The 26,156-nt window shown below is 34.1% G+C and overlaps 1 protein-coding gene across 1 annotated transcript in view; it reads right to left on the bottom strand.

Annotated features, from left to right (window-relative positions):
• The window catches only part of dati (zinc finger protein datilografo), a 104,440-nt gene that overhangs the window by 60,582 nt on the left and 17,702 nt on the right, over positions 1-26,156 (bottom strand). The window contains exons 2-4 of the mRNA XM_077440557.1: positions 7,756-8,772; positions 4,645-4,707; positions 3,304-3,369 (exon numbers count right to left, since the gene is read on the bottom strand). Of these exons, the coding sequence (XP_077296683.1) occupies positions 3,304-3,369; positions 4,645-4,707; positions 7,756-8,772 (1,146 nt within the window). The remainder of the gene's footprint in view (positions 1-3,303; positions 3,370-4,644; positions 4,708-7,755; positions 8,773-26,156) is intronic.

The raw sequence follows: 26,156 nt of genomic DNA, 5'->3' as shown, positions 1-26,156 counted from the left end.
TATTTTACGATGTATTGTGATAGTGAAAAAAGCTCACTCCCCCTTATTAGATAAAATTTTTGGTTTACTAAATAAATTTGAAAATAAGTAGGCAAAACGGTATTTTTATAGCGTTATTGGAAATTTTGCGATTTATTTATGTATTTTCTAAAATATGTAAATATTTCCTGATAAATAATTTTATATTATTTCTAGTTATGTTAGCTTTGTGTCACAAAGTATTAATGTTGATATTTATTTTGAAATGTATATATATGTACATATATGTATTAAAAAAAATACGCTAAAACTGAACGTTAAAATGAAAAGTAAAAAAAACTAAAAATACAGGTAGAGCTCTGCTTATCATATACTAATTTACATAGTATTTACTTATACATAGATCTTTGTATGGTTTTTGCAAAAATATAATATTCCCAGTTAAAGAATATAAACAAACCGTTCAAAATTGCCCGATGGAGTCAGATTCATGAATTTCGGATGTAGAAAAAATATTCATCATAAATTTGGCATCAACTTTGAAAATTCATATTGTATGTAAGTTCCAAAGTATTCGTAGTTGGTTTTTTAACACAATTTTACAATATAAACGCGTTTAATGTAAATTAAAACTATAAACCTATTTTTATTACATTTTGAAATGTTCCGACATTTACATTGATTTTATATAGAAAGCAAATTCCTGAGATGTTGCGTATATTTCTAGTATGATACATTGGATGCGACAGTATGAATTAATTGATATGAAATGCAATTATGCAATTGTTGGGGTTGGCAAGCGTTTCGCAGCACAGAACAAATGTCGTTTTATTACTTTGAGTTACCTCTTTGTATTTTTTTTTTTTTTTGCTCTTTTGGGTCGATTTTTGTTCGGCTCTCGGTCTGCAGGGCAGGGTGCATTTTTTGCATATCAACTGGAGGGCCTCGACGTATGCAAAACGTCGGAAATGCACGTCCGTACGTAGAAATATTGCATTTTGGCCGAGGGAAAGTATTTATGTGTGCATGTGCGGATCTTTCTACTTTCGCGCCGCGATCCAATAAAAATTATAGCTCGGCGAAAGACCGATACATAAATTACTGATACGAATCGGTTCAAAAATTATCATAAAATTTATATAATATCTACATATATACAAGCACACAAATAGGTATTTATATAATTTGAATACGAAGCGAACATTCGCAGAGGTTCTGATAGAAAATACGAATATCCAGCCAATGAATAAATCAATTATAAGAACGCTGGTTATGTGTCGTCAATATGAAACTGAAGTCATTTACGTTGTATAAATTTTACATAAAATTTTTGTGTGTCTGAATTTAATGACATTTAGTACTATGATTCCAATTCACAAAATTTAAACCGTTTTATTTGTATCTACTCAATACAAGTAGGTTTAAGTCATAAGAAGCTTTCTTTTAAAATTGAAAACCATGTAAAAATTTGGCCAGTTATTTTATAAGTTTATTCAGTAAATATTTCTATAGGATTCATCAAAATATTCCTTCTATAAAATTTGAAAATCAATCATTTGTTTTTGGCTGGAAAAAATCATATCATTATACGTAGAAGTACAATCTGACTTTATATATCAAATTAAGAATCGATTTAAAATAATTGTACATTTAATTAAGGTACTAATCGTTAAATATAAAATAATAACGACATAGTTACAAATGAACATATATCTTTGTATCAAACCACTTATTACAATTCCTTACCTAAATGTACTGGTCATTTATTTTATTTACTGAAGAACTAGGCTAATGCAATTAAAATTACTGATAAATGAAATATAGGCCTTTGATATTATTAATAGAAAGCCCTATTTTACTCTATCAAAATATCAGTAGTACTTAGAAGTTAATTGGAAAGGAGTAAGTGATTATTTTGAATCAGAACGTGTGCAGTTTTTTGCGTTCACATTTTACCGAATGTTTGTACGCCTTTGAGCAAAATGTACAAAAAAAATGAAATAAGGCTTACATCTGCATTGAAAAAATAAAAGAAATAACCCCGAAGAGTTCTATACGCCGAGCATATGTCGTTTAGTTGCGGAGCGCGCAAAGGGTCAAGTGATGGACGTACTTAACTCGCGCAATGAGCATTTACAATCGTTTTATTCAAATTAACCGAATTGTTAAATCGACATATTATCGTTATACAGCCGTTGTAACGATTGTTAACTTTCAGTCAGGTAATGTATAACGTTTATTTTTTTTATAGAAAGGCATTTGTGTGATTTTTCACGAATACCTATTCATAAAATTTTATTATACACATAACGATATATATGTAGGTCACTACATATTTGCAATAAAATTTTCACACTTACTACCCGAATGCGGATGGCGAATGTAGGTTCGGTATTTCTTAAAAACATATACTTTAATGATCGAATATCTACTGATGAAATTATTAAATATAGACATTCATTGGGAATTAATTTCCAGTCATATTACATTTTACGATGGAACCTGTTAGGAAAACCATTCGCTATAATCAGAAGGTGTATAATCAAGCTTATGAACATTTGACGTGTAATGAATATATAGACGTCTTAATAGGGTGTACCTATGTGCAAATTTACTGACAAATTTATATTGATGTACATTTGATGCAACGCATCAATATTTAAACGGTTTAAAATGTAATAATATATGATACTGTATAGTATATGAACAAAACCAAAATTTGATACGTATTTTAGTGTTTTATTTTTCATAAAACTTATCTTAAAAGGAATGCTGTAAAATATTCAAATATCGAATAGTCAAATACCAAGAAATGATGCGTAGAATTATGCACAAGTCTAATATAATTTAAATCGTTTGATGTCACTGAAAGTTTTATTGAAAAATTGTTTATATTCTTAACGATGTAATTGAATTATATTTGAGTCATGTATATATTGACGGCGCTCAATTTGTATTAATTAAAAAAAAATACAGATGGACGAAGACAACATGATGCACGTACAATGGACAAAAATATGAACGATGAATAATAAACGTTTAACAGTTAAAAACTCACCTTGATATCAGTTATGTATGTATAAGAAATACGTAAGAAATTGAAATAAAACCAAAAAAAAAACTACCAATACCCAGACCGAAAACGGGACCGTTGCCATTATATTGTTTCGATTGATTTATTATTGTTGGAAATAATATACATGCATATGTATGATTTTTTTGTTGTTTTGCATTCGATACAATTGCACAGGCAACGACCCCGTTTAGGGCCGAATGATCGTCATTGGAAGATAACAATACACATTGAAACAGGTGCCAACTCACTCGTTGCAGAGTGGACCAGCACTCTTCCAGGGTTCGCTCCGAGATCGAGGAGTTGGAGCGGGACTGCTGCAGGTGGTCCAACAGAGATGAAGATGGTCCGGTTGTTAGTTTAAGCGGCGTTAAAGAAGCGGAAAACGGGCGTTAGTAAATAGGTTAGTGAGCAGACATACACATATACAAATGAAATGAGTAAATTTGTTAAAATTCAAAACTCTTTGCTTACTTAACTCTTAAAGTTGAGTGAACAAAGGTTTTTTAGTAAGCGTATAATGAGACAGTATTTTATATATAGCACATACAATTGATTCTATAAAAGTCACCGGTTATTGTAATTTACATTTATGTATACATATATATATATATATATATATATATATATATATATATATATATATATATATATATATATATATATATATCATTTTTAACTTGGAAATTCATACTATTCTTAGCTTATATTAGAGGTTTTTAATAAAGTTGGTCGATTAATAGGAATTGGAATTTAGAGTTTGCTTACTGTTAAATTAATGTGGATTGTTGATTGGTTTTTAAACTTTAGTAAAAATGATAAAATACGTTTTATTTTTAGCAAAAATATGATGTGATTTTAGAGGATTGTTTTTATGTAAAATATAATGTTTTGCTAAGCTCTAAACGAGCGTATAATAAATATATAATGATAAGTTAAACAATTTGAAGGAAATTTTGCTGTATGATAAAAAAGATCAATGTTTTTGTATGAAATATAAATAGCTTGAAGTGATTATATGTAATATTATTACTTTATTTTTATTTTAAAGTTTCTTGTTAATGTGAAGGTATTCAATTGAGTTTATCTAATGTGAAGTTTCAATATGAATAAAAATATATGTTCCTGAATATAATTTGATCAATATTATGGGGCTTTGATTACAATAACTGACGTCTTTTATACTATGTGTATAAATAATATCAACAAAAGATATAAAATGATAAAATCTGTACAACAAGAGAAAGAAGCGTGCTGAGTTCGTTCCGAAGAAAACCGTTTTCGCTTTTCATCACTCGTAAAATTATATTTTTGTGCAATTTAAATTTGAACGGAGGTTCGACATAAATTCGTGAAATCGTCGAGCGTTTTAATATGCTAATGCTTAATGGGATATATTTGAATAAAAAACCATTTTTGTTGCCAATACAAATTAGGTGGATGCCGTCTGAGCGACATGAGCAACTTATAGCTTCTTGCACGCGACCACTAAACTCGTCTTCCGTTCGAGATTTCGCGTATATTATCATAATTTAATACATTCGAATTGATTTTAATTTAAATATTTATTAATATAATTAATTTGAAATTACCAATGCGTACGGGATGATGGATCTTTCGCTCATCGAGGAGTCTGCTGATGGCGATTGCTGCTGCTGTTCGTTCCGCGTCCATATCCAGATAATGTAAGCAATGGGGTGCAAATCAGGATTGCTATGTTAGTAAGGAATAGATAAATATTTATTTCATTCGAAAATTAAACAAAAAAGGAACCACACTACTACCAGAAGGAGGTGTATTTCAATTTAACAAACTGATTAAGTGCATGCAATAAAAGTGCAATTTATCGCACACATTATGTGCGTGTACGAACATACTCTAGCAAATTATCGACACGACGCATTTAACGACTCAAATAATAAAATGCAAATTGCTAAATTATCACTGAGAATTAACCCCAGCCTATATGCGGCCGTTGTAATATAACCTCTGTTCGACGAAAAAAATCCGGATATCCGCTTTTATTACATCACAAATAAAAAGACAAAAAAAATTAAAATACATACGTAATCGAGTATTGTTTTCTAAACAGGTTCTCAGAATAGTGTGTTTTTTTATTTGAGATTTTTTTCCGAAGTTTAGACAATAGCTCTCTGCGATTTTGAGTGCGTGTCAATTTCGAACCCCTTTCTATTTATATGGTATTATTTTTTTGCTTGTTTCGACTCAAAAATCATGAGCTTTCAGTGTACGGAATTGACTAGGGTTGATGTACATATTTGTTGTATCAAATTCGCCGCAAACGATGTGTTAACCGCGATATGATGTATGATGATGATTTATATGTAAACTCAATGTTTTTTATTTATAACTGTAAAGCAATTTTTTCAATTTTTGATTTTTGATGTACATACGTATTTCAAAACGCAATTAAACTTTATCTTTAATTTTATAATAAAATATTTCAGTTCTCAAAGAATCTTTTCTATGATCATTTGAATTTAATTTTACATAATTGAATAATCCAACTGTGTAAACACGTCATAGCGACGATACGTTCGTTAAGGGTTGAAATTCGTGGGATTCGACTAGATAAAAAAGGGGTTAGTTAGAAAACCTGTTCTAATTGTTTTTTATCCGTTTCCCATTCGAGATGCTCTTCCGTTCCCATGCAGTTCCCACTCGAAATGGTAAAAACAATGGGGGGTTACGCGAATTGTAACCCTTTCGTCAACCTTATTGTTTGCCATAGATTTGTATTTAAGCAAAAAAATGAAACGAATGTTGCAAACAAAACAACAAAAATAAAACCTGCAACGGGGAAGCACTCTCGTCAAAGATTTAAATATGTACGTTTGTGCATTTTTGCACGGATTCTTTGAAGCCCTATAGTTGCATTTGCATAAATTAATTGAATTCAATTTCAACACATGTACGTCTATTGTATACGAATATTTATATTTTTCAATGTAGAAACTATGTACATATACATATAATAGATTCAATAAGTTCGAATTATAAAATAATTGAGTAATAATTTAGTAAATTATTGAGGTCATTTTTTCCAAGTTGATTGTACACGTGTGAGCATATTGCATACCTGAGCACCTAAATATAGGAAGGGTTATTTTTTGGTGACCAGTAACCCTTTGAGCAACGGCAATTCATGTTTTTTTTCGGGGGGTCTTTGTTTCGTAAACAAAAAGAAACCGGAACGAGGTCCCATCTTACTATAGCTATCCGCGAGGGTTTGCCGTAAAGTTATTTTTATTACTTGCAAAAATGAATTCAAGCAATTCGATACCATATTTGTCGATAAGCTTCTTCAATTATCGGAAATTTTAATAGGCACTTCATAAAAGTGAGTATTGCAATTCAAACGGGATAAAGACCATTTTCAATATAATTAATTTCATATTATATTAATATTTCTCACCGTTATATTTTATAATTAATCCACTTAAAATTGCCTTCAGAATTATGTGAATAGCTTTAAATTCGTGCAGACGCTGCTTCGGATATATTTAGATAAAAAATTTGAACTTTTATTATGAGACGACCCTCGCCGCGGATCGCTTTTGTTACCTGAGGATATTTTGAGGATACCATATGCTCAGATTTAGGTTCAACGCTTTTAGGGCGTTCAAAGGGTCAGTACCAAAGCAAACTTCAAGTTAACAAGTCGTTCTTTTAATTTTTTGGGCCCCCGAAAATCTATACTCGTACGATTACACGCCAAAAATAGTGTTAAAACTACAATTTTTGATAGATTTCAACGTTCGAAAAGTGCTATTAAATTTATCTGTATATAAAATATAAATCTGTGATACTGTGTGTATAAGATTTCCAGTTTAATTCAATACGTAGTAATTATTATTAGAAGGTAATCCGGTTTTTAATTAAAAATAAGCATAAAATTTAAATAGTCGGAATTAATTATCATGACTTTACGATCCATATATTATAATTAATTGTAATAAGAAATTTATTCAAGTGTGATAAAAAATATATGAATTATTTTTATATTAAATCGGTGTTGAAATTATTATTAATCATCCAAAATTGTTAAAATTTTTATTTTATATGAGTGTTGCTAATTAATTGAAAAATAGTATATTGAATTATTAAAATAAATTATCGATTAGAATTCAATGATATTTTCGGGGAAATTCCTAGTAATATTTTTCAAGAGAGCTTTTCCTACTCGCCGTTAGATGAGACGGGGATGTAAAAACTCACCCTCAACTCGCCCTTATCATTTCTCAGAACCTCTTTTCTATTGGCCTCGTGCGAAAATACCGAAGAAAATACACAAACAAACACTCGATTCGGTTTGGAAATCGGCTAAACAAATACTTTGAATACTTACTCGCTCATTTTTAACATTAAATACACTATTAAACGTTTTGCGGTTTAAAATATAAGTATCTATTATTAAGTTGAAGATTTTATATCATACCAACAAGAAAAAGTACACGCGCGTTTATCAACAAATTCGATAAGGATTGATCGCTTAACATTATCCATACATTTTAAGGTCATTCTACCGCAAACTATGTACTGCGGTTTAGAGCACTATCTGTTTTTCTTCGATATGTTAAAAAAAAATGTGCACAAAGAATATTATATGATATAATGCGTACTATGTCATTATTGTGATTAGAATGTAGGGCATGCATGATCAAAGTTAGTGAAAATTTTACCTGGATTTCATTGACGAGTTTCTCCGTCATCATCTTATGATCTTGAGGCGCTCCTAGCATCTGCGGCATTCCTGGAACTCCCGGGGTGATGTGTCCCGGGGTCAGTTGAGGCTGTGGAGCACCTGCTGATAGTTGTTGTTGATGTTGCTGCTGTTGTTGTTGTTGTCCCGGTGTTAATTGCTGTTGTTGTTGCTGCTGTTGCTGCTGTAGCTGCTGTTGTTGTTGAGAGCCTGGTGTTAGTTGCGGTTGTTGAGATTGACCTGGTGTTAACTGTTGAGGCTGTTGGGTTGGGGTCATCTGTTGGTTTGGGGTGAGTTGTTGCTGTTGGGTCGGAGTCATCTGCTGCGTTGGAGTCAGCTGCTGCTGCTGTCCAGGGGTCATCTCTTGAGGACATGGCGATTGGTTGCGGCTGTGCTGCCAGAACTCTTGTTTGAACTGTCGTTGTTGCAGTTGAATGTCGGCTGTCATGTTGTTTAAGTTGGGAATCTGCAGGGACAGGGGAGCGGCTCTGAGGTCGAGGGCACTATGGGCAGCCCCCGCCCCAGCTGCCGCCCCCTGGCCACCTCCTTCCGCCGCCGCCGTGATCTTGAAGGAGTTCTGCAGCCAGTTGGTGACGAAGTTCTCCTCCTCCACCTTAGCCGGCGCCAATATGTCAGCGTTGAGGAAAATTTTGACGGCCGTCTGCAGACACAGCGGCAAGTTATCTTGAGGTCTATCTGGCCCCTGTTTCGGTGGTGATTTGCGGTCTGGGCCACCCTCCTGTGGCTGACTGTGAGGCCTCTGGAATGGGTTAAGCCCCAGCAGTTCCGGATTCTGGAGCAATCTCTGCAGCGGGTTCTGGCCGAGGTTTTCCGGCGACTGGCTTAGCAGCCGCGCCAGTGGGTTGATGTTGTGAGGATTGTCCTCGGCCTGAGGCTGATTCAACAGCCTCTGGAACGGGCTGTGGCCAGGCGATCCCTCCGGAGGCTGGTTGTATAGCCTCGGGAAAGCCGCGTGGCTTTGATAATCTTGACTGAACTTTGAGAAATCCAGGCTTGATAATTTTCCGTACGGGTTTTCACAAGCGACGCTCGCCGAAGCTGCTTCGCGGAAACTCGATCTGTCCAATTGTACTTTCGCAATTTTCGCACGCTGTCGTCTCCGACGATGTCTCGATCATAAAATCCAACAGAGGGTAAGCCCTGGCGATTTGTATGTTTCGTGTTTTGGGTCGAAGCGCGCGTTTAGTAGCCGTCGGCAAGTCGTTCTGACTAGTCAGCGCGAATACACAAAAATGACTAGTGAGCGAAATAAATACCGATCATTTGATCTGTTTTAATTTTTGCACAAAGATATTATTTTTTTATTGATTTAGGAACTCATAAAATTCATTTGTTTTAGTATAATTTTTTTTAAATACGTTTATAATAAATTTAATGAACACTTTTGTTGTTTTTTACGTAGGAATATTTTGTTATAGCGCAAAAATTGTGACGACGGATCAGCGATATAATTGTTGTAGTACGAAAATTTAAAACTTGTTATGCCGTATCGAAGGAACGGTAGTCTTAAATTCCATTTGAACCTGTAAAACAAAAAAGAAGAACACATTTTAATTATATTGTTTCATATTCACACATTTTAAAAATATTTTTAAGGATTTGGATTTTTTGGAAAAATTGGAAAAACAACAACGATTGCCGCTTAAAATTCAACACTGATTGTATTTAAAGGTAAAACAGTTAATTTAGGACGCTTAAAAACGGATGATTTTTTTATACCAAACATATAAACGGCGGAAATATGTAAAATATGTATATAATGACGAATTAATTCACATGACGTGTGTTTATGTATTTAAAGTTCATTAAAAATGAAAATCAGAATTGTTTCAATCGAATTAATTCACTTTGAACTTTAACGAAATTATTTACATCACCAAATTCTAAGTTAAAACGTTGAAATTGAACTTATTCAAAAATTTTAAATCGACTATAAAATAATGAAATTTTTTTATAAATTTATTGCAGGGCACTATTTATTCAAGAAAATTTCAAAGTGAATCGGTATCTTAATTTTTAACGATTAAATTCAATATTTTACAAATTGTAATTTTACAAGTGTATTTGTGATAATTTTCAAACACCATTTGTAATTATTTTTATATATAATATATGCCACATCACATTCATTGAAAATTTTTCGGGATTACTATTATATTACAAAACGTATTAAAATCGTATTTTGAATGTTAATTTTCAATTTTAAAATTATACGCTATTCCTTTACTTATCAAATTATTTTTATAATTGTTCATGTTATTAATATTTTCATAAGTATTTTATTCATTAAGTTTTATTTTATTTAAATTTTATTAATTTGTGTTTTAAACATAATTTAATTCGATATTATCTTCAGTGAAGACACTTCGGAATATTTTATACGATCATTTTAAACTCTCGAACAACACCAAAATACTTGAACTTTCATCGAAAAATTTTAGTATGTAATAATAAAATGTCACAATTACTATCGAGATTCACAACTTAAGTGTTTATTTAAAGTTTCACGTTATTTAAGTTTCGACTCATCAGCATATCACGTGAATATTCCACACATCACCACAAAACACAAGTTTTATCACGCGTAAAACAACATCGCCGATCGTCCTTAGTAAAAATTACCCGAATCGAGAAAAATCCTCTATCACGCACGTGTGCATATATGCGTGCACGTCTGCGTGTGCATGCACGTCTTCGTGCACACACATATGTACAAACGTGCACGCACGTATGCACACGTGCGTGTACACATGTCCCGGAAGTGTAGCGAGGACTCGCGGGCCAAACATCGTATGTCCGGTCAAAGCGAGGGGTGTGGGGGTGGACGAGAGGAGGGTGTCCTCTCTCTCCATATGTGAGGCTCGCAGGACACACGTGGACGCACACAGGCGCACGTGGACGCACCAGAACACACGCACACACCGACCCGCCGAACACACAGACAACACGCTCCTTCGACCAAGGATACAACTCTACTATGCTCGGATTAGACACGTGCGTACGATTTGTTTAAACAATTCAAATCCGGCCTTATTTCAAACGTCGAATAGAAACCAACTCTCACAGTGAAATATTTATTACGAAACGATACAAAAATTGCGCGAATTTTCAACAAAAGTGGCGAAAATTATTTTTGTTGTAATAATTATAAAAGATGGGCTAAAATTTAAGCAACTTTTTTCAACTGAAGCTATGTATGTACATATCCGTAAAAAATGATTTTCATTTAAGTTTGATTTTTAAAAAGTTGTGTTTTTTTTTTAATCATCACTGAGGTTGAGTTCAAATTTTTATTTAAAAAAAGTGTCGGTGTCAAAAATTTTTTTGAAAATTTTTAATGTGGTAAATACTATCTAGTATATTATCATTTAATAATAATTTTATGTAGTTAATAATATATTATAAATATTATGTAGTAAATATTATAAAGTGGTAAATACTATCTAGTATATTATCATTTAATAATAATTTAATGTAGTTAATAATATATTATAAATATTATGTAGTAAATATTATAAAGTGGTAAATAATCGCACTAGTCACTGAGGTCAATTTAAAATGTGTGAATTTGATTCGAGTTCAAAATGCACTTATGTATTTCCAAAAGTCACTGTTGAAGTGTGTTCGTGTCGTGTGTGTCGGGGCGTTCGAAGAAATTTTGTAAAGTGTCACAGTGAAAATTTCCAAACGGAGTTTCCGGCGAAATGTTGTGAAAATTCGTCACGTGTCCGCGCGTCTGCGGTGCGGGAAAACGAAGAAAACTCGCGCGTCAAAACAACAACGGGGACGCGTTCGACGCGGGTCAATTGTTGCTATCGTTGTTGTTGCAATGTTCGAAGGCTCGGGCGAGGGGGATGGGGTGCGGGGGCAGGGGCAGGGGGTGAGGAAGGGTCGGTGGTGTCGACGACGCCTCAAGACGGCGCCCAAGACGCACCTTCTTCCCGGTCGCGGTTTCGGCGTAGACTAACTTCTTGGTGCGGTAAAGTTGCCGGCTCCACATAGACGAGGGGGGAGCGGGTGTGTGTGTGTGGGTGCGGGAGGGGTGTGGTGTGGGTGAGTGTAGGTGGTGTGTGTCGGTGTGTCGGTGTGTGTGAGAGCGCGGGAGGGTCGCGACGACGCCGGCGTCTTGTGGCAGCGGCGCCGCGCCACTGGCGGTGCCTTAAGACGCGCCGCCGCCAGACAGGGACGCCGCATTCCACCGACGTTTTTTACCAGCGTCGCTCCTCTTAGACGAAGGGGCGCCGAATTGAGGGTCGCGGCGACGCTTTTCGCTCTCTCCTCTCCGTCAACCCCCGAGCGCAGAGCGGGGCGCCGCGCGACGCCCGCTCGCTGCTTTCGTAGCGTCGCTAAACCTCTCACCGCCCTGAATCAGCCTATACACGAACCGGTTTTCACCATGTTGTATGATTTCTAGCCCAATATAGCCTCCTCTTCAATATTCATCAATTCATTCATTTTAATTTAATAAACAAATAAATAAAAAAAAATGTACGAACACGCACGCCCATTGATGTATAATACACATAGATGGGCCCTGACGTGTGATTTTCGGAGATCGGAGATCTTGTCTTCACTAACTGAGGGGTGCGGGGGGTTTAACTAGCGGGTAGGTTGGGAAAAAAATGTGTTTTTTCCCTACAACGCAGCGGTACCTACCTATCTACTGAGAGAAACTGTGCATGCGCCATGTATTTTGCATGCGCCAAAAGGGAGACCAGTAGAAGACGTGAGGGCGGATCTAGTGTATTATACATCCATGCGCACGCCCTAAAATTCTAACATCATAGTAATTTTTTTGCTTTACAAACAATTTCATTGATGTATAATACACATAGATGGGCCCTGACGTGTGATTTTCGGAGATCGGAGATCTTGTCTTCACTAACTGAGGGGTGCGGGGGGTTTAACTAGCGGGTAGGTTGGGAAAAAAATAGTGTTTTTTCCCTACAACGCAGCGTTACCTACCTATCTACTGAGAGAAACTGTGCATGCGCCATGTATTTTGCATGCGCCAAAAGGGAGACCAGTATAAGACGTGAGGGCGGATCTAGTGTATTATACATCCATGCGCACGCCCTAAAATTCTAACATCATAGTAATTTTTTTGCTTTACAAACAATTTCATTGATGTATAATACACATAGATGGGCCCTGACGTGTGATTTTCGGAGATCGGAGATCTTGTCTTCACTAACTGAGGGGTGCGGGGGGTTTAACTAGCGGGTAGGTTGGGAAAAAAATAGTGTTTTTTCCCTACAACGCAGCGTTACCTACCTATCTACTGAGAGAAACTGTGCATGCGCCATGTATTTTGCATGCGCCAAAAGGGAGACCAGTAGAAGACGTGAGGGCGGATCTAGTGTATTATACATCCATGCGCACGCCCTAAAATTCTAACATCATAGTAATTTTTTTGCTTTACAAACAATTTCATTGATGTATAATACACATAGATGGGCCCTGACGTGTGATTTTCGGAGATCGGAGATCTTGTCTTCACTAACTGAGGGGTGCGGGGGGTTTAACTAGCGGGTAGGTTGGGAAAAAAATAGTGTTTTTTCCCTACAACGCAGCGTTACCTACCTATCTACTGAGAGAAACTGTGCATGCGCCATGTATTTTGCATGCGCCAAAAGGGAGACCAGTAGAAGACGTGAGGGCGGATCTAGTGTATTATACATCCATGCGCACGCCCTAAAATTCTAACATCATAGTAATTTTTTTGCTTTACAAACAATTTCATTGATGTATAATACACATAGATGGGCCCTGACGTGTGATTTTCGGAGATCGGAGATCTTGTCTTCACTAACTGAGGGGTGCGGGGGGTTTAACTAGCGGGTAGGTTGGGAAAAAAATAGTGTTTTTTCCCTACAACGCAGCGTTACCTACCTATCTACTGAGAGAAACTGTGCATGCGCCATGTATTTTGCATGCGCCAAAAGGGAGACCAGTATAAGACGTAAGGGCGGATCTAGTGTATTATACATCAATGCGCACGCCCTAAAATTCTAACATCATAGTAATTTTTTTGCTTTACAAACAATTTCATTGATGTATAATACACATAGATGGGCCCTGACGTGTGATTTTCGGAGATCGGAGATCTTGTCTTCACTAACTGAGGGGTGCGGGGGGTTTAACTAGTGGGGAAGTTGGGAAAAAATAGTGTTTTTTCCCTACAACGCAGCGTTACCTACCTATCTACTGAGAGAAACTGTGCATGCGCCATGTATTTTGCATGCGCCAAAAGGGAGACCAGTATAAGACGTGAGGGCGGATCTAGTGTATTATACATCAATGCGCACGCCCTAAAATTCTAACATCATAGTAATTTTTTTGCTTTACAAACAATTTCATTGATGTATAATACACATAGATGGGCCCTGACGTGTGATTTTCGGAGATCGGAGATCTTGTCTTCACTAACTGAGGGGTGCGGGGGGTTTAACTAGTGGGGAAGTTGGGAAAAAATAGTGTTTTTTCCCTACAACGCAGCGTTACCTACCTATCTACTGAGAGAAACTGTGCATGCGCCATGTATTTTGCATGCGCCAAAAGGGAGACCAGTATAAGACGTGAGGGCGGATCTAGTGTATTATACATCAATGCGCACGCCCTAAAATTCTAACATCATAGTAATTTTTTTGCTTTACAAACAATTTCATTCATGGCCAGCACATCCAAAGCCGGGCCCCTGGACTAGCATCTTTGGTCCCGGTCTCCGTGCCGAGACAGAATGTTTAATTAAATTACCAACTATTGTTAGAAAGCTTCATTTAAAAGATAATATAGGATTTATAACATATTTTCCATCGATGTATAATAATACACTAGATGGGCCCTGACGTGTGATTTTGGTCGGAGATCTTGTCTTCACTAACTGAAGGGTGCGGGGGGTTTAACTAGCGGGGAAGTTGGGTTTTTTTCCCTACGACGCAGCGGTACCTACCTAAATGACAGAAAACGATCGATCGATCCCATGCTAATCTTCAATACTGCTGGTCAGACTTGGATATTTGTGACTCCAAGTCGATCGTTTCCTCAAAGTGGTGGAAGTCCAATTTTAAGTTCCAAAACAATATTTAAGTTTGATTTAATTCTCAAATTGTTATCACTTCTATTAAATCGATATGTTGAGAATCTCGAAAAGACAGAATAAACTTAGATATCTATCATAGGTCACAAGTATGTTTGAATATTTTAAAACGCAAAACATGATATTTATTGTTTTGCGAAATATTTCTCGAAATAAAGAAAAGTGCATAGGTTGTTCTTAGTTGGTTAAAATGTATTGAAGAAAGTTTGCTGTTTCTAATAAAAATACAAACAGTTAAATTTGTATAACAAGCGTTTCCGATGCATTTACATACATATACCTAGTATGTAAATTGTTACTATTCATTATTTTTAGTTATTAAATATTCCATTGAATGTGCTTACGTAATGAATAATATATTGTGATTGCAGTCAGCACGTGTGTGAGTATTAAAGCTTATCGATTTATAAAAGGAAACCGAAGCATTATCGCACATTACTGTGCTTCTTATACATATCTGCTTATCATTTGAAAAAATATATTATACAATGTCGTTTTATTGAAGTTTTCAAATTAAATGTATATGTACCTATTAAGGATTGAAATTTAATAAAATATTAAATCCAAATTTATCTTAAAATAGTATGTATTGTATGATAAAGGATACTGAAACTAAATTCGGTATTTTTATTTGGAATAAAATTGCAATATTGTCGAAGGGAAATTGACGATTTTCATTCAGAATTGTTTGTATTGTACGTCAGTTTCAACGGCCAAGTTTGATATTTTATTGCAATTTTTTTTCCGGCTTAAAAAGGATGGTTTTTGTGTGTCGACAAAAACAATTTGGAAAAGCGGGGTGTGCGAAAAGTGCTGAACAACCCCTGTCTTTAGACGCTGGCCAAGGACTTGGAGGCCACTTGTTCTTGCGCGCGACGCGCCGGCGCGGACGGCCCCTTGGAAAAATGGGCACTTTCTTCGGCTCGGACACTCCGGCGAGGTTCTCCGGACTGAACGGACCTCCACTGACATCCCCGGGGTTGAAACTACCCTTCGACACTAGTTGGACTTCGACTGCGAACGCGGCAAACACTCCGCACGCGACCGCGCGAAACTCTCCCCCACAACTTGTATTTCAAAATTTCAAAACCGGCATCCTACCAAACATAAATCTGTGATATCGACTTTAAAACATACCGTTTCGTTAAATTCAATCTTTATTGATATATAAAAAATAAATTCATAAAAGTGACTTTGTATGTATGTACGTATAATATACATATATATATACATATGTTGTGTCGTTAAATTTCTTTGAATTATCATTGCGCAAACGTTTTATAGAAAATGTGTTTACTATGTTATTACAAACGATAAAAACTGATGCAAAAACACGCCGATTACATGCACTTATGCGATGATCTCACAGTTGAAGTTATTTTTAATTATAATTTTTTTTTATGAGCTGTTTTACAGGTGGATAATTTTAAGTCGACTTGATGCCAAAAATTGTTGTATTTGATTTATTGAAAGTTTTAAAGGTATGTATTAAGTAAAAAAAAATGTGAAGATACGCCTCTACATGTCTATTTTCTTGTTTGATGCAATCGCTAACTTTGTACGCCCACACATGGTCCACGAGCTCCCCTCCTTAATTCGTTAGATTCATAGAAATGTACTGGATGTTTCTATCTCTTTTTCGCACGTTAGATCCGTCTGCTTGGGTGAGCGTGTGCGAGAGAGACGTGCATACATTTTTTTTAAACGCACCTTTAATATGAATGTAAAAGAAATGGGAGAATTCTTTCTTCGACTTTTTTCTAAAGCGCACGCATAAAAGTATACCCGCTTCGCTCTAATACACGTGCAATTGTATATGTTTGTTTCGCCGCAGTTTTTTTCTGTCAACGCCGTCCAATGCGAGACCCGAATTTTTTTGTAACTTTTCTAGGCTACGTTTCTTTCGCTGTTCGGGGTTGGTCCGTAATGTGAATTTTTGTATACGCCCATATTTTTTTCTTCTCACACAAATGTATATATTTATATGAGGGGGTGGGATTATATTCATATGTTGGTTTTTAATTGGTCGATTTAAATTGGGAAATAAATGAAATAATTATTTGAATATAATTTATCACAAGTATGCCGTTCAATATTTATCGACGCTAAATAGCCACGTTAGGCAGTACGAGTGCATTTGCATACTAATGAATACAAGACGACTATGTTAATGTTTTTTTATTTATTTATGGTGTCAACGTTGAAGTTATTTAAATAATGCAATTATTTTTAACATTCTACAACACAGCGTAAATAAGTTGATTTATTTGATACTAAACTTTAAATCTATCTGTCCTATAAATGTATGGCGAATAAGCAACTATCGGCGAGTAGGAAATTTAAACGCTTGCATAGAAAATTTATGAAGATTTTCATTGTGTATGATGAATTCGAATGCGAAGACATATAAAATTCAGGTTGATTTTTATATATTTTTTATTGTTCTGTGTTCAATTTGATAAATTTAAATGGAATAATAATTTCGTGTCTAATGCACATTAGCATCCCGCTAGTCCGTATATCACCGAATAAACGGACACGCAATTCGAATTTCATCAGGGACACGAGAGATCTGATCTGTGTTTAAATCAACGCGTTGATTGATTCCTCTGGTAAAAATCGTTGACAGTGTTTATCAACATTTCCATTTGGAAATTCCAATTATTTCGAGTGCGCTCACGTGTAGGCATCTATTATATCTAGATGCGATTTGGGTAGCGTGTTTTTCCACACAAACAACTAACATAATTACGCAGTAGTAGATTAATTTGATCAGATGCAATGCTTAGTATATTTTTTTATGCGTTTGCTATTTTTAAATAATACAATCGATAAAGGGTTGCAACAAGCGTTGTACAAATGGGTCAGTCGTCCCTTGCAACTGCGTTTGCAACTACCTGAACGTCATCAATCACGCCGAATTTTTTACGGGGTTCAAATTTGACCCCATTGTCACGTTCGACCTTAGACTAGGGTGACTGGGGTGACTATTGTTTGACCGCGGTGAGCGGTACCTGGTCCGGCAGCTGTCTGTCCCCTTTGTTCGTCCGCGATAAAGTCCATTCAAAAAATCCCGTCTTTTCTTTGTTAACGCAGAATGACGACCTTTTTTTTTTATTAACCTTATTTTGTCGAAACCCTTTCTTCCTGCACTAAAGGGACGCACGTGTCTGCTGTCCGATGCTATGCAACATTTAAGTGCGTCACTGTTATGTAATAAATTCTAAGAAATTAAAATGTTTCAGCAATGAAATTAATTACATTTCGAACTCGGAGACTTGGGGGATGGGGGGTGTATCGAGAATCACCCTCCGGCAATTTCTTATTTCATTATTAGCTCACCCTTGTTGCCGTTTTCCGGTCCGAGTGTAAAAATTGTGCGTGGCAATTTTAATTAAAACCGACTCAACAAATAGAACGCGGTGTCCCTTTTTTCGCCAGTTTCCCTCTTTTCTTTTTTTTTTGAACGTCAGATAATTAATTCTATTTCGTTTTACGAGCTCCAACTTCCTCCCCATTTCCTAACCTTTCCAACCGCATTAAAAAAGCAGATTTTTCTTTTATACACATGTACATACATTTTCATTTATATCACTTTAAAACCCGAAGCGCGTATGCATTGAAATGGATATCATTTAATAAATTTTTTTCAAGTAAATTTCAATTCGAAATCTTACGGGATTCCAGTTGGAATGTAGAAAGTACTATTAGAATTAGCTATGTATTTATTCTAAGTAATCATTTATTTAATTATTATCTACAAGCATTGTACATACATACATAATTTTGAATAATTACTTATTACTCATTTAATTTTTTTTTGTTTGACTATGTTTTAATTAAAAAAAAATTATTATAGTAAGCTTTATTTTAATACAAATTAAAATATCTTTAATATAGTTTTATATACGCATTTTAACTTTAAATGTAATATTATATGTATTTTAAACGGAAAATAGAAAAGGATGACATCTGGTAAACGATAGACGAATTATTCAGAAATAAAATATTTCACTTCAAATTATTTTATTACTTATCTTAAATTATTCTATTGCTTAAATTATAATATTCAAAATATTATATGTATTATGAAAATATGCGTATTGAATTTTGAAAATGTTGAAAATATTTTTATAAAATACTACCCCTTTGAGTTGAATGGTTCGTGTCTTTGCTAAAAATAGGGGACGATTTCCCAAGACTCGTCGCGTTGGAGTATCAATTGACATCGTTAAGTATGTACATATATGTATATATAACTGCAGCTTAAGCTCTTTATAATAACAACTACATACATGTAACAGTATATTTAATAAACGCAGAAAAGCAGGAAAGAACGCATAAAATGTAATCATGTGCTGGAGTCGAGTATTTTATTAGTTTTTTGCTATTGACTTTGCTATACCCGTTAGCTGGTTAGCATTATTTCAAGCAATAAGTTCAAGGCCATAAAAATTGCACGCGCGGCGGCACGAGCGTTTTTGCGGTTTTCGATAAATCGATTTTGATTATTTGTGAAAACTTACGTTCGCTTTGTTGAGCACGTGCCAAAAAATTCAACATGGCCGCAGCGGAAAAATTCTCCACGCGCTGTTCGACGGTGTCCATTTTTACAAAATCGTCATCCCATATTCGTCAAATGTTTGCAGAAAAATTTAAATAAAAAAAAAATTGCGCTTAAATGGTCACTGGCGACTTATTATACAAAAATGTGTCACGACACTGGACATGTTTTGCAAAATTGTGCGCTCTAAAAAGATAGAAAATATTGCGTTTCGTTGGGGTGAAAAAATAAAAAACACGCTCTTCGTCCGTGTGATAGGAAAATGGTTCTTATTGCATATCGAGCCGAAAGCTAAATTTCCTTCGAGCTTGTTTGGGCGCTTACTCGCTTTTGCTGTCGGTGAGCGAATTTTATCTTTGCGCTTCAAAAGTATATTTGCAATAAATGATGCAGTACAGCAGGGCTGTCACATTGGTTACGTAATTGTATTTAATTGCACAGTACATTAGGTGTGGAATATTTTGCAATTTATTTTAATTAAAAATTTGATCATGTCTACACGCTGCCGATTTTTTTTTTGTTCAGGTATCTGGCTTAAAGACTCATCTATTTTTTTTCCTTTTATAATATAAGCATGTAAAATTTAAATTACATCCCAATGAACATCAATATTTGTTTTTTTAAGATTGAATGAAAAATTTGGTACCAGAAAACAAACCAGAACCACTTTATCCTTAATGTACAGTAATAAAAATTTACCTACTGTAACACAATATACTTATAGTGCATGTAATATTTATTATACATACATGTAAAAAAAAAATTAAAATCATTTGTATTTTTATATGAAACAGTAAAACCTTAATAGTTCGAGTAACAAATACTAAATATACACTATATTGATTTCCAATGGAGAATGACAAATCACAATTTCATACAAATGCTGTATAATGTTAAGTGCATACATTTTTTTGTAATTTTTATATATTTTTTCCTTGTAAATATCACGGATATATCCATCAAAAGTTTTTCCAGCACACGTCATTTAAGTAATAACGTACGAGTCATAATACTTTAATGATCCCTTCTAAGAAAAATATGTATCAACAGATCAAGCCATGGTGTTTTTTATTTAATTAATGTACATATTTAAATGTGCCCATTTAGAATTTGTAAAAATACTTATTATACTGAATTATGTGTATTTAATATGATAAGAGGCATCCCTATGCATCGTTGCATTTTTCCAATAGTTATCTACTATGCTCTTTAGATAAAACTAGGAAAAATAGTGAACTTTTTCAATGATAACCTCTCTCTCTTGCGTCATGCAAAGAAAAATGATACACACTTTGTAAATAGTGGATTATAATATAATATTTCGTTCAAGGACTTTTTTGTGTGTTTAGCGATTTAGCGTTCGTTTCAGAGGATGTGTGCTAAGGTCGATATTTATGAAACACACTGAAAATTGATAATTTACATATGTACATACATATACACAGCAAAAAATGTTAATGAATTTGAAATTTTATTAAAATCAAAGACAGAGATTCAAATCTACGTTGTGAAAACGGCCATTGATTACGAATGTGAGAAAATTCTAAATGGGGAAATGGAATTGGTTGGGGGCTCCGAAGGGGGCAAATCCTCAATTGGTCCTGGATAAAAAATGCTGGTACGATGCACTGCCCGTGACCTGCCCCAATGCAGCCCTTGTTGCGTTGGCCGGGCATGTGCAACCGGCCAAATGATGCAACGCGAAAAAAAGAACCCATGCAAAAACGAGTTCGGGATGAAAGCGAAAAAAAAACGAGGAACTAGTACGCGCCCGCCCCGACATTGAACCAGCGCTTGTACAACTTTGTACCTACAAATCGTCCAATTGTAACTTTTCAGTGCAGGGATTTTGGGCCCTCGAGAGAAGAAGGATTTGCTACAATTTTGCATTTATAAATTTTTACTTTTTTACTTTAAAACGCTTTAAATATGCATCCAAAGTTTGGTCTATAAAATGGAAGCAGCTGAAAATTCTTTTATTACAACTTACATTGTATCACAAAATAAATAAATTTAGTACTTATTGAAGCACTAAAATTAAATAAGACATTAATAGCAATATTGATTGATTGAATAAATATAAAAAATGAAGCTTTTAATATAAATAATTGAATATAAAAAGGAATAGTTTCGTGATATTTCATAAGCACATAGAATTATGATTTTGTTTTGGATGAATCTCATAACAGATTGAGATTAATCCAGTTATAATTAAAATATAGATTTAATAAATTTGTGTCGTATTATGCTTTTATATAGCTTTTATATTTTATATATATAGGATCCGGATGTGAAGGATTCCAAGTGAAAAGCGCAGATTCAGTCAGAACTATTTATTATAACCATATCGTCCGGCTTGTTCTCCAACAAGTGACCATAGCAACACGCATCCGGTCTCTCCCATGCATACCACACACACTTTATCCTTAGCAGTTTGGCCAACCACACATACGGCTCGTTTAAAAATCATTCCTATATATATATATATATATATATATATATATATATATATATATATATATATATATATATATATATATATATTTATTATATTTATTCAAATAAATAAATATATGTAAATAAATATATGTATGTATATATATATATATATATATATATATATATATATTTTTTTTTTTTTTTTTTGATAATTACTAAGAAATCAAATGTTGCTTCAAAAAATGTACATATTTTGTTATTTTTTATATAGAAATATACCAGGAAAGCCTGACAGGAAAAACCCCATTCCCCCTTCTTAGACAATTAATTACAAACATTGCAGTATTTTTATTACATAAATCACTGTATTTCGAGAGGCTGAAGAACACGTATTAACAATTAATTAATTAATTAATCCATCGAGACATATATGGATTTCGACTTGTACATAGATTTTTACATATTGTACATAAATCAAATTCAGATATTTGTGACAGCAGGTAGGATGATTTTTCCATTTTGAGGAACCGTTTCAACAATGAAAATCAGATAAATTGGCAAACTCTGATAAGAACCGATCGACTTGTAGTCACAAATATCCGAGTCTATATATATATATATATATATATATATATATATATATATATATATATATATATATATATATATATATATATATATATATATATATATATATATATATATATATATATATATATATATATATATATATATATATGTACTGATATTGCTGTAAAAAATGTTATTCATATAAAGTTATAAATTTTTATATCAATAGTAGATATAACAGTTTCTTAGAAACATATTTTATTTTATTGTTTATGGATATAAATCTTTACAAATTAAATCTTTTTGAAATAGAATACTCCATTGTTATATTCAGTCTGTATATATTATATATGTATGTATGTAAATATTGATATATAATATGTGGATGAGTTAGTTTGCATTTAATGTATTTTTTTCCGTGTCTTTCCTTTTGGGAAACACTGAATCATCACATATACACACACACACATAAGACGGCAAGGCAAGGCGAATGACCTGGGATAAATTATATGCACCGAGAGATGCTGAATGCTGGCGCTGGACCGCCGACTATAGTAAGTTCCAACGTCGGATCCCATTGGCGGGAAAAATACCCATATAAAACACAATCATCCTGCCCTATTACATTTCCCTATTATAATTGAATTCTATAGGATATGTTGCAAAAGAAAATCTCATTCGGTTTGAATGGGCATATTTTTCTGAATAGGTACGTTTTATAATTTATTTAGATGATGCATGTGGCTCACCGACACGTCGGTCATTATGCGCAAGAAATAAAAACGCCAAGAAAACGGTCACTCTATGGCCGTGCGGAGAAACTCAACTCAATATAAATATCTTTACAACAAGAGAAAGAGCCGGGCAAGTCTCGAATGCAAATAAGTTCTATATAAAAAGAGTTATGCAGACATTAAAAGAATTCCGAGTCAACTCTCAAGGCGAAACATCTGAGAAGAGTGCACAAAATGCATTTGCAAAATAAAAGGCCTCTCTGTGGTGGTAAAGAGCGAACAAACGAGTGCAAGCACACGACTTGGACCAAATCAAATTTAAAAACGAAACCATAAAACGTTTACGCGTCACGGTCCGAAGGGGGCAAATCGAATGCACGGCGCGAAAAGGTTAATGTCGCCGATCGAAGTACCCGTCACTTATATTTGAATAAGTTTAAGTAAGTATATACATAATAATAATAAGCGTATCCACATATACAGTGCATCATACGACACACGCATAAAAATATGTGTTGCATGTGTAAAAAATAATTGACGCAATAACAAATTATCGTACGTCAACGAGGTAAATACAAGCAGTTAATCTTAGCACCTGGAGATAATGCCCGAGACCGGGTAATAATTTAAGATCTATTAAATGCGGCGAAGCTGTCAACTTAACCGTAAGGGATTAGAGCACTGAATATAAGAAATGGATCAAGTACACGATCGATATATCAAATATCTACATACATACATACATACTAACTAAGAAAATGTCGGAGATAATCTTTAATAAATAACTTACATGTTCCTAGAGCGCGAATGTCATGTTTCTTGATTAAATCTGAGATGTTTATTTTTTCAAAATAATATAATATGTACACAAATACACAAAATAGAACGTTTATGTAAGTACTTACATACATATATACATATACTTGATTAAGAAAACCTCAACAAGGGATATATTATCTCAAAATAAATAAATCCATTCCGATTCCATCTGGTCGAGAAAATGTACCAACCGGGTGTAGTTGAATTTTCACGACGTATAAATAATGATCATATTTATATTTTTGAATTGAACTCGCGTGAAAATTAATACTTCCGGTCTGTGAAAATTTATTAACACTTCCTAAACTTACATAAATGATAATTTTGTACACACATAATTTCTTACGAATAGGCTCGATTGTTTGAAACGAAACGGTTGTTTATGTAAGTTTTTGAAGCTTAATGTAAATTGATGAAAATGTGTTTCAAATTATTTTAACGGTTATGAATGTATTGTTGGAGCTTAGAGATCATCATTTCCGCAATAGTTAGTGCAAGATATTTAATGGTCATGGAATTTCGTCAAAATTTTATGAACAATAGATTCAGCTAATACAACGAATTTCTAATTTTTGCACGTTGAATGTTTTTAATTTTTCAAGAAAGAAATATACATATGTCAATATATATTTAGGCTAAATTTTCAATTTTTGATTTAATTAATACACCTAATTGCTTTAAGATGAATTGAAAAAAAAACTTCATATAAAAAACCATAAAAATGAATATGTAAAACCTAACCTTGAAAGCTTATCGTTGTAAAATAAATTGTGATATGTTTTATATATATGTAGGTAGGTATGTTATAAATATGACTTAATGCCACAAATAGAAGCTCAAGAGATTATGAATTTGTTTGCAGAAGATTTATACTTCACATATCTATCTATGCATTAAAATATAAATAAGTATTCATAAATATATAAAAATCAAAAGAATGGTTAAAATTGAAATCAAATGAAATGAAGATGCACGTTAATAAAATAAAAATTTGATTTTGAATATTTGGCAGAAAAACTGTTCATTTATTAAGTTTATTATAAACTTTTTTATGGTAAAAACATTCAAGCAATTAAATTAAGTGAAAAAAAAAGAGAAATTTAAAAATATTTTTTGTACTAGTTGAATGTACAAATAATATATATTCATATATGTACATACATATAGATATAAGAGTATTTTACAAATTGCATAATTTTCATTTCAAGTTTTAATTGCATACGTGTAAAGGATACGTTGAACGTTTGGAGGCAATAATTTTACAGTTTCGATAGTAAAATCGACATATAAAGTTGGGTACGTATAATACTTTTGATCGTGCAAAGCGTCGAGAAAAGTCACTATACGAGATATTGTTTTGTGTGCGTGTAGTGAGCGTCTATCGCGAATATTGTTTATTATATATGATATGCAGTATTGCATTCACCGTTGCATTAGGTTGCAATTTTTCAGGCGCGGCCTGCCCTCGCAACAGAGCAAAAACTGGTTTTTTCTCCACTGGTTGGCTGTTGGTGCACTTCTATACAGTATCGTTGCACGGCCGCGGTGCATATAGAATGCAAATAGCAAAAATGCATAGGAGAGAGAGACGAGAGGTGGGCGTTAAGGATATATACTTATTATTATACTTATGCATTATATTTAGAGGCATTATCTTTTGTACTTATATATACGACAGTGCTGTGAGACGCTCGTCAATCTATCTCGAACGAGTTTGACAAGCTTTGCACAATGACCGAATTACTCGGATTTTTTAAAAGAAAATGCAATGTAGATTTTTTTTCTAAATTGTAAAGATTTATGTAATTGTTCCCAAACAGCAGATAAATAGTTTACTTGACCTGTTTTCTGTTGTAAACTCGTTTTACCGACGCTCTGGTTCGGCGCATACAAGCGATGACGGAATTTTTCGCACGTTCGCTTTGTTTGCGGAAAATCTAAACGGTTTTCGACGGAAAAATAAACACATCCAAATCTCTAATGCAGCACGTCCATTGCATCCCATTTTAACCCCGAACCGACCGATAAATTAGCCCAGGGTGTATTTGCAAACGTCCGTCAGCGGATCTCGATGAGTTCAACAATTTCCTCTAAAGTATGCATACATTCTCACAGGCTTTGCACAAGTCTTATGC

Source organism: Arctopsyche grandis, chromosome 11 (genome assembly GCF_051622035.1).
Source record: "Arctopsyche grandis isolate Sample6627 chromosome 11, ASM5162203v2, whole genome shotgun sequence".
In the NCBI taxonomy this organism is placed as follows: Eukaryota; Metazoa; Arthropoda; class Insecta; order Trichoptera; family Hydropsychidae; genus Arctopsyche; species Arctopsyche grandis.
Note: the sequence above shows the minus strand (reverse complement) of the source record. Positions and strands in the feature narration are given on the sequence as shown.